The sequence below is a fragment of the Anguilla rostrata genome, chromosome 17 (assembly GCF_018555375.3).
Source record: "Anguilla rostrata isolate EN2019 chromosome 17, ASM1855537v3, whole genome shotgun sequence".
Taxonomy (NCBI): domain Eukaryota; kingdom Metazoa; phylum Chordata; class Actinopteri; order Anguilliformes; family Anguillidae; genus Anguilla; species Anguilla rostrata.
In genome coordinates, this window is record NC_057949.1 from 3,276,164 (window position 1) to 3,289,920 (window position 13,757).

At 52.9% G+C, this 13,757-nt stretch overlaps 1 protein-coding gene across 1 annotated transcript in view; it reads left to right on the forward strand.

Moving 5' to 3' along the window:
• Window positions 1-531: 531 nt before the first annotated feature.
• Window positions 532-13,757, forward strand: part of LOC135244116 (acid-sensing ion channel 2-like) — a 361,458-nt gene continuing 348,232 nt past the window's right edge. Inside the window, exon 1 of the mRNA XM_064316323.1 lies at window positions 532-1,117. Within this exon, the coding sequence (XP_064172393.1) occupies window positions 548-1,117 (570 nt within the window). The 5' untranslated portion in view covers window positions 532-547. The remainder of the gene's footprint in view (window positions 1,118-13,757) is intronic.

Consider the following 13,757-nt stretch of genomic DNA (forward strand, 5'->3'; position numbering starts at 1 on the left):
AGAGCGGGACGGAGAGAGAGAAACAGAGAGTGAGAGAGCGGGAGCGGGAGAGAGAGCGTGTTGTGTTTTGAAGAGGGGGGGTGAGGAACAGAAGTGTCTTTGATTGGCTGATTGCACTGACCTGCACTCTCTTTCTTGCTGGATTAATCCTCCCTTCCAGTTTTTTTGATTTTTTCATCGCACAAAGTGGAGAAGGAAAGAGTTGTAGAGAGACAGAGGAAGAGGCAGAGAGAGAGAAACACAGGCAGACAGGAGGAAAAGCGGCTCAGATATCGGGGGGTAAGGGGTGAAGTTGATGCACGAGGAAAAGGAGATGTAGAGGGGGGTTCCCTTTGCCGTTCTCTCTCGTCCTTCGCTCCCCGTCTCCCTGAAACAAGCGGGCAGAGGTCTTCATCACTAACATCCTCCCTCCTCTCCCTCCCCCTTCCTCTCTCTCTCTCACGCCCCGCAGAGCAGCAGCAGCTGGGCCAGCGCCCCCGGGTTCGAGGGGGGCGGAGCCGGCGTAGGGGGGCGTGGGGGGGGGGCGGAGCCCGAGCCGGCGCCCGCGATGGACCTGAAGGAGAGCAGCGGCAGCGAGGACAGCGGGCGGAGCAGCCTGGGCCCGTCGCCGTGGGAGCTGTTCGCCCGCCGCAGCACGCTGCACGGCCTGCGCTTCGTCCTGGTCCGCGGGCCCCTCACGGCACGCCGCCTGCTCTGGGGCGCCGCCCTGCTGGCCTGCCTGGCGCTGCTGGGCCTGGAGAGCGCCGAGCGGCTGGCGCTCTTCTTCTCCTACCCGCACGTGACCAGCGTGGGCACGGTGGCCGCCGCCAGCCTGGTCTTCCCGGCGGTGACCGTGTGCAACCTCAACCCCTACCGCTTCCCGCGGCTGACGCGCAACGACCTCTACCACGCCGGCGAGCTGCTGGCGCTGCTGGACGTGCACCTGCGCGTGCCCGACGCCCACCTGGCCGAGCCGCAGGTGCTGGCGTTCCTGGGCGAGCGCGCCAACTTCACGGGCTACCGGCCCAAGCCCTTCGCCATGCGGGAGTTCGCCGAGCGCGTGGGCCACGACCTGGCCGAGATGATGCTCTACTGCCGCTTCCAGGGCCAGGAGTGCAGCCACCGCGATTTCGCCACGGTGAGTCCCCACCCCTCCTCCGTCCCTCTCTCCGTCCCTCGTCCTTCCTCCCCTGGGCCCCCCCCCGCCCCTCCTTCCGCGGGCTCTCTCTCCGAACGCTGACGGGCTGAGACGCTTTTTTTTTTTTTTTTTTTGGTGAGCTGTTCAGCGATTGGCTGCTTCTCATGTGTGTGCGCGCGCTGTGTGTCCTCGGCCTGCGGCGAACGCGCGCGGGGCTCGTTTGTTTTTTACGGCGAGCGTCGATCCCGCGGCCGGCTCCCACGGAAGCCCGGAGATCGGGTGTGAGAAAACGCCCAAAAAAAACAGCCGGAAAGAGAATTCTCTTTTGTTCGTTTGCTTTTCATTCCGGTCAGTTTAATTCAGTTTTAGTTCGGGTTGCGCTTTCCTACAGAGACGGCACCACGAACATACAGGAAGAGAAAACTGGGCCTGAACCTCCCCCCCCTAAAAAGCAGGCAGTTAAAGTAAACAAGACTCCCCGCGGGGGGGAGGGGGAAGAAAAAACTCTGAAACGGTGCAGAGAAAGAAAAAAAAAACAAACTCCCCAGTGGGAAGAAATCTCAGGAGGAATCTGGGATAAAGACGCGCTGAAGCCTCTCCTCCACTAGCCGGCCCAGCGTAATAGACAAGATATGATAGATAAGAGACAGAGAGATAGATTTGAGATGCACTCAGAGACAGAGAAGCTGCCATTCCTTTTGGGAGAAAGAAGGGAATGTTTGGATTTGGCAGCACAATACATTGCCACTCGCCACAAACTGAGGGACAGGGAGTAACATTGACGCCAGAAAAGTAATATTATTATAGTTCGTAGACATTTTGTATGCGTTATGTTCTAGATGTAGAATTTTATTTCTGTGGATTGTCTGGATTTTGTATTTTTTCTGTTTATTGTAGTTAAATTGTTATTGCCTGTCTGTTATATTTGTCATGTGAGTGAATGCTTTGGCAATGTAAGTGTACCCTTACCATGCCAATAAAGCTTATTGAATTGAATTGAATTAAAATTGAGAGATAGATAAGACTGCTGTGTATATATATATATATAAAAAAATAAATAAAAAAAAACCCTTTTTCCTGTCACTTGTTACATGTTGCCCCATCCCTGCACTTCTTGGTAAATTGTATTTGTCCTAATACTCTAGCTTATTCTTCTGCCTAGTTTGGCTTTGCAGATGTTAGACCAGGATAGTGTTCATTGTTCTCGGCTAGAAATAGCTGTACAAAATAAGTAATTGTACCTTACTGAACCCGTGTTCAGCAGTTGTCTACGATCATGAAAAGGCACTTCTTGTACGTCGCTTTGGATAAAAGCGTCTGCCAAATGAATGTAATGACTGACTGGTATTGGCAGTGTAATGAGTGATCTCTCAGGGCACACTGAACGGGCTGGGCCGGTTACAGTCTGAGGTGGTTGGGCCGGCTGGATGAACGGACGGTTTGAGCGGAGCGATAGCAGCTGTGCGTGCGGTGGCGTGCGTCTCTTTGGGGCGGGACCTGACGCGGTCCGGAAACTCGACTGTTGTGGCGCGTGCCGCGCCGTGCCGTGCCGTGCCGGGCGCTGAGTCGCCGCGGTAACCCTCGCGGACCGCTCGACGGTTACGGCGGGTTTTGGCGGTATCGGCGGTCGTGCCCCGTGGGGGGGGGGGGGGGCTGCTGCTCTCGCCCGTCCGCGCGCCTTCCCCCCCCGAGCCTCCGATCCATTCTCCGTCAGACGCAGTTTTTGTTTTTTTGGGAAAGGGGGGTCTTGCGTAACCGCAGCCGATAAGATAATCCCCGTTTAGCCCGGCTGGGGATTCGGGTGCGATTTGGCACCGGCGGCTAAGTGCTGATTGGCTGAGGGATTGTTCGCGTGACTGTGGGCGGGCCCAGAGATACGAAACCCTGGTCCTGGGGGTGATTTTTGCTACCTGGCAAACTGTATCCGATTAATTACATCAAGTGATTACACGGACAATCCATCTCACCTGACTTCAGACCTGACTTCTTGGGTCTGAATTGGCTGCATGATTTTAAGGCGAAAAACAAAAGCCAGCATCGCCCCTGTGGGTCTCCAGTACCAGGGTTTTTGGACCCCTGGGGTAGCCCGTAGTAAGACACAGAAAATTGCCTCACAAAAGCAGTTATGCAGCAAGAACTGGAAGCATATGTTAGTGTAATGTTTCTTTTTATGGCTCACCGTCTTGGAAAACGCAGAAGCACTTGATGCAATGTTTCTTTTCTGGTGTGTGTGTATGTGTGTGTGTCTGCGCGCGCTGCTATGTGCCTACATGTTCTTGGAAAATGAAAAATATGCAATAAGCGTGTAGGGAGCGCTGGACAGGAGTAGCAAATTCATTTAATGGTTAATAATACTAATATCAACACCAATAATAATAAAACAACTGCAGTAATAATAATCATCATCACATATGCACGTGTACTTTTCATTGGATTACTGTTGGATTCTAAAATACAAAAAAATACAGACAACCGCTTGCATGCTCGCCCACACACACACACACACACACACACACACACACACACACACACACGAGCACACACACACACACACACACACACACGAGCGCACACAAACGCACACACACACACACACACACACAAACGCACACACACACACACACACACACAAACGCACACACACACACACACACACACAAGCACACACACACGCAAACGCACACCACACACGAGCGCACACAAACTCACACACACACACACACACACGAGCGCACACAAACGCACGCACACACACACACACACACAAAATAATAATAACATCCCCAAGGATGAATGTGACAGAATGGTAAGTAGCCGGCGGCTAGCGGCTCGGCTGCCACCGTATAAAAAATGACCCGGGCGAGTATTAGAGACGAGGGAGCGGGCGCCGGGGGGGGGGGAAACACCGCTCGCCCCGCCGCGGGGGGCTCAGGTGGCACCCGTTACAAACGGGGTACGCGGAGCAGAGAGCCGGGTCGCTCGCATCACGAGGGGACGGGGCCCCGCGCCGGGCCCAGCTAAGAGGAGTCGAGTTTTGTTTTACGGGTTCTCGCGTGAGCCCAGCCCCTTCAGGCTTGCTCCTCCCCTGGGGGCGGGACTTAAGGAAAGGAGGAGATCTGCTGGCTGAAAAGGGGACAGGGCGGGCCTTCGTTTGGAGGTGGGGTGGGGTGGGGGGTGGGGGTTAGTTGGGGGTGGAAAGATCCGGTTTAACAGCGGCTCGGTCGCCGCTAACGCACGCAGTCGCTAACCGGCGCCTCCGTCCTGGCCAATGAGGCTCAGCTTGATGCACGTACGCACGCCGCGCTACCCGGACCGCTTCTGATCGGCGGGCCGGTGACTCGTCGTAAAACGAGTTCGCCGGGACGTGGCCGGCCGCCGAAAAAATCCGCCGTCGGTTTCCCAAGGGCGGCTAACTCCGCGGTGACGGTCCCAACCGGGGGGGGCGCTGGCCCCAAGCAGGAGAGGGGTGAGAGGGGTGCGTGCTGCGGCAGCAATGACATTAGCTCTACTGCAGGGGTCCCCAAACCAGGCCCTGGAGTGGGATGTATGTCATTATTTATTTGGGGTCCCCGTTAGCTGTTGTACATGTGGTAGCTTCTCTCCTTGGGGTCCACCTGTGGCCGTCCGGGACCAGGGTTGGGGACCTCTGCAGACCCCGCGGTGCCCCAGGGCCAGGGTCGGGGACCCCAGCAGCCCCCGCGGCGCCCCCGAGAACCAGGGTCGGGGACCCCAGCGGATGCTGCGGCTCTCCTGGACCAGAGCTGGTCAAGGGGAGGGATCACAAGCTCAAATCCTGGTGGGCCGCTGTGTCTGCTTGTTTTTTTATGTGTTCCTGCACTCGAGCGCTTATTCTTGAGTCGTTGAAGTGTCAGCACACCTTGTTTCCACTGCCTCAACTGGCTACTGATCGAAAAGAACAGGTCGGGGCTGTGGCCCTCCGAGACCGAGTTCGAGAGTCCTGGTGTAAGATGTCACGGTCACTTCCTGCAATGTAAAAACGCAAGGAGACAATGAGTCGCAAATAAGAAAGAAGTTTATATAAACAAAAGTAAAAAATACATGAAAAGGTGAAACGCCTGTAGGTCGTGAAGGCAGAGAAAACCACCAGGAGCGCTGGCACAAAAGGAAGCACCTCCTGAGGGCTGGGGCATCCCGGGTTTGGGCCCAGGTGACTCCAATCAGAACCAGTCAGAATCCACCAATCAGGTCTTGGTGGCAAAAAACACAACAAGGCAGACACAACAACAAGGGAGAGACAAAACAAAGCACACGTAACAGAACGAAGCCCCTCCATTTTCCTCCAGCACGAAGCAGCACAAAGTCCCCAAGCCGAGCAGGACGCAGCTGAACGCACATTATACCTTGCCGCCTCGTTGCTAACGGCTATCGTGTAACAGCTGGTGCTGGGCCTGGCTGCCGATCTGCGGTCCTGTGCGTCGAGGAACGGGCGCACAAACCTGCTGCTAAGAGCTAGCGCGCGCACCGTTAGCAAAGACGAGCGGAGAAAAAAGGAGGAAGAGAAGGATTGATATCGGCCATTAGCCTGATCGGCCCCGCCCTCGATAGGCTCTTCATCATAGAGCCGAAACGACGACAGCCGCCCCCCAAGGAGGCCAGGTCGGGACAGGGTCGTATCCGCCGCCGCTCGTTTGTAAACTTTTACGTCTCCTCCGTGACCCGGCAACCCATCACGCCCCAAAATCGTATTTCTGGGATGGGATTTTTTTTTTCCTCTCCAGATTAATAAGGAAACCCCGATATTCTGACCCTGAACGCCTTCGGCATCCAGAAGCGTTTGGCTTCCCTTCCGGAACGTTCCGTACATCCGTCAGCTGTCGAAAGAGGTCAAAAGATCTGTCTGCGTTTTTATGACACAAACAAGTCCTCAGCCTCAGACATTCTGGGTCTGAAGATCAGTGTTTCTGGATTCGTCGTTAAGAAATCAGGAGAACATCGGAAATCCTGGATGTATCAGTTACCATACCGTCTCAGCTGTTGTACATATTACACATCCGCATATATAATTTTTTTACTCTTCTATCTTACCCTTACGGCAGTGAGCCGCAAGCAGGGCTTATCCGTCTGTCCTGGTGCGTATTTCGGGGCTGTCCAGTCTCATTTTCATTACCCGCCTGTTTTCGGTAAACCTTTCCGTTCAACAGATTGTCCTCCACCGTAATGAAAATTTGTTTTGACTCAATTACTCCCGACTGAATAACAATTTTAATTCGGTGGCCTTGTTGTCTTTAGGCTAGAGCTGACAATCTATACAGATCCAATTACCAAAACAAATTCCAATTGTGGAAACAATTTCAAGTTTATTATTATTATTATTATTATTATTATTATTTGTAGTAGTAGTAGTGTCAGTTAGTTTAAACCTGTATAACTACACTATACATTTAATGTGACTGTATGAAGCATATACACTCTCCATTTTGTCAGTTTCAGCTGAATTTTAAAGTTTAATTTACATTATCATATCCTCAATAATAATGAAAACAATGATAATTATTTTTTTGTTGCTGTTGTTATTCTAGTTATTCTGTCTGTCTTTGAGCGGTGTTCATGAGTCTTGATGGCGTCTTCAGATCTGTAGCCCAAGAGGGTTCCCGCCCTTGCTGAAGTGTGATCGTTTTCTGGACTTTTTTAAGCCTCACACACTCTCCTCACGTCCACACCCCTCGCCCCCCTCGCCCCGCGCCCCTCCTCCCTCCCCGGGGCTAGGAACAGCTCCATGAACCTGCCTGCCATCGATTATGTCTGAATAACTGCGGCCAGCCCGCCCCCAGCCCTTCCCCCCATTATCGCCGAGTCACAGGACTCCTGGGTGATCCTTATCCCGTCGGCTTCCCCGCACAGGGCTGCCAAAACGCAGCGGTTGCCGGAAGTTTCTCACCTCTCTCTCTCCGCTCTGCGCGCGCCCTCCTCCTCCTCCTCCCACACACCTCCCCGGGGGGTCTCTGTCCGTCTCTCCCAGCGTGAGCTCCCAGAATGCATCAGCGTGAGAACAGAGGCGCTTGCCGCTCGCTGCAGACTTCAGGAACGCGTGTCCAGGCGCTAACGGATGACAGAAACCGAGTTTCACCCGCACGCCCCCCGTCACGCGCGCGCTCGCTCGCTAGTCCTGCCGCCTCCGTCCAGCCCCTCCGCAAACGAGCTTCCTCGTCCGAGTTCCCGCCCTTATCCTCACCCGACCGACGTGGCTCTGTTTCCGGGGCCTTCCGCAGGCTTCCGGTGCCACACTGACTAGCTTTGTTCCCCAGGGGTGCGGTTACGACCTCCGTCGTAAGTTCTGTGTTTGCCTCGGTTGCGCGTGTCTCGTTATTCCGTTTCGTCGTCTAACTGGGCCGCTTCCGTCTCCGGCTTCCCGGTTTGAAAGAGCCGCCGTTTTGTCGTTCGCCAGTGGAGACTGGCTCTTTGAATTTTGCGGTCGGTACTTGTCTGCGGACAGTGATTACTCCATTTGACTTTGCGCGTTTGACCTTGTTTCGTTCGATTCCAATTCTCGTCCAGCCCTCCTGATTTGTTTGCAGATTAGATTCTGCGTTTGACAGACGACTCGTTCGGTTCGACTCCAGCCCTTCTAGATTGTTTGCCCGGCATATTTCATGCGTTTGACCTCGACTCTTGTTTTTTCCCCTCTGCTCACTGTATAGTGACTCCGTATAGGTTTGTCAGAGTTTTCCCAGCTGCATTACAAATCCATCCATCAAGGTACTATTTTGTTGTTTTCTGAAGGTGACTCTGGGTGGAAATATAAACCTCCATTGGGGCTACGCTATTTGGAGTCTTGGTCCCAGCCTGCAGATTAAGCAACCCTAAGCTCAGCATGCACGCCCCCCCCTCCCCCCCCGGCCCCCTTACCCAGCTAGCCTCTGAAGACAGTATAGTTAATTTTGAATAGGCAGGGAGGGACTGGAGTTGATTGTCGATTTGCAGTTTTTATTCTCATTACCCATTCCCCACTCAGTTCCCTATTCTTTATTTTTCCTGTTACAATCTGACCTTGACCGGGTCATAACAGGGCGGCAGTGTAGTATAATTGGTAAGGAGTTGGTCTTGTAAGCTAAAGGTCACGGGTTCGATTCCCCAGTAGGACACTGCCGTTGTGCCCTTGAGCAAGGTACTTAACCTGCATTGCTTCAGTACATATCCAGCTGTATAATTGGATACAATGTAAATGCTATGTAAAAAGTTGTGTAGGTTGCTCTGGATAAGAGCGTCTGCTAAATGCCTGTAATGTAATGTAATGTAATGTAATAACAGGTACAGCAACCCTAACAAGTTGTTTAGCTTCACACCTGGCTAAGTTAAACCAGCACTGCTGAAACATTTGCAGCTCAACCACCCAGATAGACGCTGTAGAGGGACAGATGCCTCGATGGCCACGTCCATCCGCGAAGCGCGATTGTTCATCGTTGTCTTATCCAGTTTTCCAGCTCACCGCGGCGCAGTGTTTTTTGTAAAGTGCATCAGCGTCCAGCGGACTGAGAGCTTTGAGATTGAGGTGGGGGCGGCGGGAAGAGAAGAGAGCCGGAGAATGGCTGCAGGGCGCTATATCTGCAGCACACCTGCGCACCTGCGCACCTGCGCAGCACCTCAGTTCCGCAGGCTGCCTGTCAGCCGCTACCAGCGCCGAGTCCGTTAGTCCACAGCAAGTCAGTCAGTCCACCGCAAGTCAGTCAGTCCACAGCAAGTCCGTCAGTCCACCGCAAGTCAGTCAGTCCACAGCAAGTCAGTCAGTCCACAGCAAGTCCGTCAGTCCACCGCAAGTCAGTCAGTCCACAGCAAGTCCGTCAGTCCACCGCAAGTCAGTCAGTCCACAGCAAGTCAGTCAGTCCACAGCAAGTCAGTCAGTCCACAGCAAGTCCGTCAGTCCACCGCAAGTCAGTCAGTCCACAGCAAGTCCGTCAGTCCACCGCAAGTCAGTCAGTCCACAGCAAGTCAGTCAGTCCACAGCAAGTCAGTCAGTCCACCGCAAGTCAGTCAGTCCACGCATACACAACGCATACACACAAATACGCATTCACGCACAAACGCACGTACACAAGTTTCCAACTTGGAAAAAATGCGGTGTGTGAGGCTAAAATGCGGCGTGTGTATTCCTTGAGAGAGGGCTCGATCGAGCCATAACAAACCTGCTGACTTTAATGTTCACATTTTACATTGATTACTCCTGTTTATTGTTGCAGTAATCTAACCAATATACAGCTCGATTAATTTTCATAAGCTTTGATCATTTCTCAGATTCTGCTGTTCTCAGATGAACAGTCTTCCAGTTTGGCTTCGTAATACCATTCCCATCAGGCGTTTCACCAACAGCTCATAGGTATCACAGCCAAAGACTTTGCAATGAATTATGGGCACTTGAGGAAAGAGAAATGGTAAAATGGCCATATTGCACACTGATTTAAAGCTGAAGTTTAAAAGAACACCACTTTGACAGGTTGTGATTTGGACAAGCAGTCGATCGTGTACACACTCAAGTCCCCAAGAGCAGGAACGCTGATGTATATGTACTTTTTGTATTAAAGAAAAGTGGAATTCATCACCAACTTATATTGTAGGGTGTAATGGTGTAATTTGTCTATGTTTAAACGGTAATCTTATAAAGCATAGCATTGCCTGTATTATACAGGGTGTGTATGCACTATTGCCTACATGCAGGGTGATTTGTACATGCACCATGCTATTTCCTGTCCTGTACTTTCCAGGCTGGCATCTACCCAGCCAATCCAATGAGGATTCATGGGTCTTCGCACAGCCTTTAGTCAGATAATGTTGTTACCTGGTCTCTTTCCACTGAAATTCAACAAGCTGTATTTCCATTGGTGTGTGTTTTTACGACCTCAAAACCTTGTTTTGCGTGATTGGCTGAATCCAAACGGGACAGTGCAAAATAGCCGGTCTGAACACATACTAAGGCAGTTGCAATTTGTCAAATCTCCCCACGAAAATGACTCTTTCTGTTGCCAGCACTAAAATAAAATCCGCTGTTCTCTTATGGATACGATTAACCGAGTTACTCGATACAACATGCAGGTCAGTAAAAGCAATCGTTTTGGGGAAACGTGGCAATAGACTTTTTCCCCCCAGCTGAACCTGAAAATGGAGAAATCATCTACAGTGCTTGTAAAGGTCCTAACACCCAAATCCCAATGTGCAGTCAATGCAGGTGTCCTACAGGGAAGCCAAGCAAAACGGAACAGCTTCAGCGAGTAAATTTGCCCGTGCGGGCGGTAGACCGCGTAGCGGCGGGAGCGCCATTAAGCCGTTAAGGCGGCAGGTAAGCGGGCTAATTAGTGGGTCGTTTGTTCGGATTAGGCTTTGATTGCATTTGGATTTGAGCCCAGCGCTAGCCGGGCGTTAGCCGAGCGTTAGCCGGGCGTTAGCCGAGCGTTAGCCGGACGTTAGCCGGGCGGTTCCCGCCGCGCCGCGAGAGGAGAGACGGGGGAGTTTGTCGACGCCACGCCGTGGGGGTCACGTTTCGGGACCGGTCCTGCCCTGGCGTGTATCTCCGCCTCATGTATTATTCAGCGCGCGGACACCGCGTTCTCGAGGCCGCGCGTCCGCGCCGCGGCGTCGCCGGAGACCTGGAGCCTGTTATTTATTCCGGCTCACGCCCCGCTCCGCGCTCGCTCCTCGGCGCCGCTTTACTGCCCGTCTGCGTAACCATGACGATGCGTGTATCTGCAGCGACCTCGCCGTTTCTCATCGTTACGAGCCTCATGACTCCCGGTAATCATTCCGTATCGTAAAAAAAATACCCCCCCGCTGGTCCGGGGGGTGTGAGGGGGGGAGGGGGGTGCGGCTTCTCCTAGGCGACGGACGAGGTGCTTGACCGGCTGGTGGCAGAAGGCAGAGTGTTCCTGATTTGGGCGTCTGCTTCACGCACACTATGCTTTAATCCGTCTGTTTGGCATAGGGGGTAAGGGGGCGGGGGCTTGACGGGGACCAATCAGGTTTGATGTTTCATCCCAGCTTCCGCTCTTAATAAATTAACCAATCCGATTGATTGTCTAATTCAGTGGTAATCAATCCTCTTCCTGGAGGTCTACCATCCTTTAGGTTTTCATTTCAACTCAAATGGTGCTATGTTAGGGTTGGAGTGAAAACCTACAGGATGATAGATCTATAGGAACAGGGCTGTTTACCATTGGTCTGATTGGTTCTTGCAGCCTCAAACGCTTGCATATGTCGGAAAGGCCTTATGGTGTCTTGGTAGTGGAGTGAACCTACCTTGGTGTGTGGGTTCCGCTTTCTTAGTTTCCTCGGTTCGTCTCCTTTCCTCGATTCTTTGTGAACACATCACCAGGTACGTCGCTTTGGATAAAAGCGTCTGCCAAATGAATGTAATGTAATGTAATGTAATGTAACCAGGAAGCAAGGCAGGGGAAAGGGAGATGAGGATAGTGAAGAGGAACAGAAGAACCCCCTCTGAGGATTCCTAAATCCTCAGAGGAAACTGGGTTTGTCGCAGGCAACACTTAATTAGCACCGCATTTCAACGAGACGTCTGCTCGAATCGGCGTCGCTTTGTTGCTAGGCATCCGGGGTCGGGGCGTCGGTGACATCACAAAAAGAATTCTGTAAGTCTTAAAGGAATATGGGGACGTCGTGCAGCTTATCAAAGGGATCCAGGTGGTCCAAGGGAGGCTGTGTTCCCTGTGAATCACTGTTCAAATATTCAGCTGTCATCGAAAGGAAGGCTTAGGACCACTAGAAACACTGATGCAAACAGAGCATACTCACAAACAGGGACAAAGTCTACTCTCTCTCTCACCAACCCACACACACATCACACGCACATCACACACACACAGACACACACAACAACATTGTACTCTCTCTCATACACACACATGCACACGTAAACTCACACACACACACACACACACACACACTCTTACAAACACACACACACACACACACACACACACACACACACACTCTCTCTCTCTCACACACACACACACACACACACACACACATCCCCTCCGCTCTGCAGCCAGCCCTACATTATAAACTGGAGCCACAGAGTCATTAGACCGATAACTCATCGCGATCACACACTCTTATTTTAATTGATCGATCCGAATTTCCAGACAAAGGTTTCGTCGCCTGGCCCCCTGTTTAATTATCCCGACGTAATAAAAATTAATTTATACATCTCCCCGTGCTTTACAGTGAACACGAATAAGAATGAGTGTGAGCGTACGCTGCTCCGGGCCGGCTGCAGTGAAATTATACGCCTTTAGGGTGACGGTTAGTATGAGCGAATGCGTGCATGTTATCCTTCAGCTGATGGCTAGCGCGTATCCTTTCTTTTATGTCCTCGTTCGTCACGCTTCCATCGCTCTCTTTCTCTTCGTTTCGTACTTCATCGTACTTTATCAGGACTCCTTTTTCTCCCCCGGCCTTCCCCCCCCCCCCAACGGCCCCTGAGACATCCTTATTGGCCACCCCGGGGTGACATCATCAATCTGCGACCCGCCTCTCTCCCCATTCCCCTATCCCAACCACAAGGTGGTGGTGTGGCACCCTCCCAACCAGAAGGGGGTGGTGTGGCGCCCTCCCAACCAGAAGGGGGCGGTGTGGTACCCTCCGAACCACAAGGGGGCGGTGTGGTCAAGCGCGGTGTCTGGTGACACCGCTCTTGAACTCGCCATAAAGCCTACGCGACTCACGGCGAAGCCCACAAGTCACAAGTGTGGCATAACGGTCTCCCGTAACCAGTGGTGACAGCGCTTCACTGCTTGCGGAGGACGCCGTCGCGCCGACACGCTACAGTCTACTGCGGTCCATTTGTTACGTTGGAACCCGGAGCCCCGTTCGTGAGATCAACTCGGAATGAATCCTAAACGCGGGAGCGCGGTCGTTCCCTGAAATGTGCCTACGAACGATTCGGCCAAAAGCCCATTTTGCAAATAAGCGCTCCTGAATCCTTCCTACGCCCGATCCGTTTATCACAAATCGCCCAAAACGAGGTGTTGAACAAGGTGCGCTTTGTTATGGCTGGAGTGGAAACCTACGGGATGGTTGGTAGGACGGGGAGCCGCTGCTGTAGAGCTTACGAACGCTGGGTGTTTTCACGTCGGTTTCGAGCTTCGTAAATCTCAGTTTGTCTGTCGATTTTCGCGAGGTCAAGTCCGTTGAATTTGGGATGCGATCCGTGCGTATGAAAGTTCGGCAAACGAGGCCCCTGTGTTGAGCGATTCTCTGTGATACGCTAGTGTAGCTGGCAATAACAGGTGTCACATCACGCTAGTTCAAATAACCAGGTTGCCAGGTTTCACCCCGTCAGGCCTGGTCTCCCTCCCCCTCTCGCCAGCGGGAATAGCGGAGTTAGGACTGGCCTCCCGTAAGGTCTGGCGGATGTTGATTTACGCCGAGTGACGGGTTTTCTCTGCGTCGCCTGGCGACAGCTCCGCCCGAGAGCTTCTGATCAAACTGCCGTCGCCCCGCCGCTTCTCACCTCGCCGAGATTTCCAGACGTGACGGTCGGAGCGTGCTCCCCCGAATCAATCGCTCATCCGTCACCCCCCCCCCCCTTCAGCCACCCGCCCCGCACGACGGCTCGCGGGTGCAGACCGCGGGTAATGACGGATTGTGACGGGGAGGGCGGACTTGTGCTGTC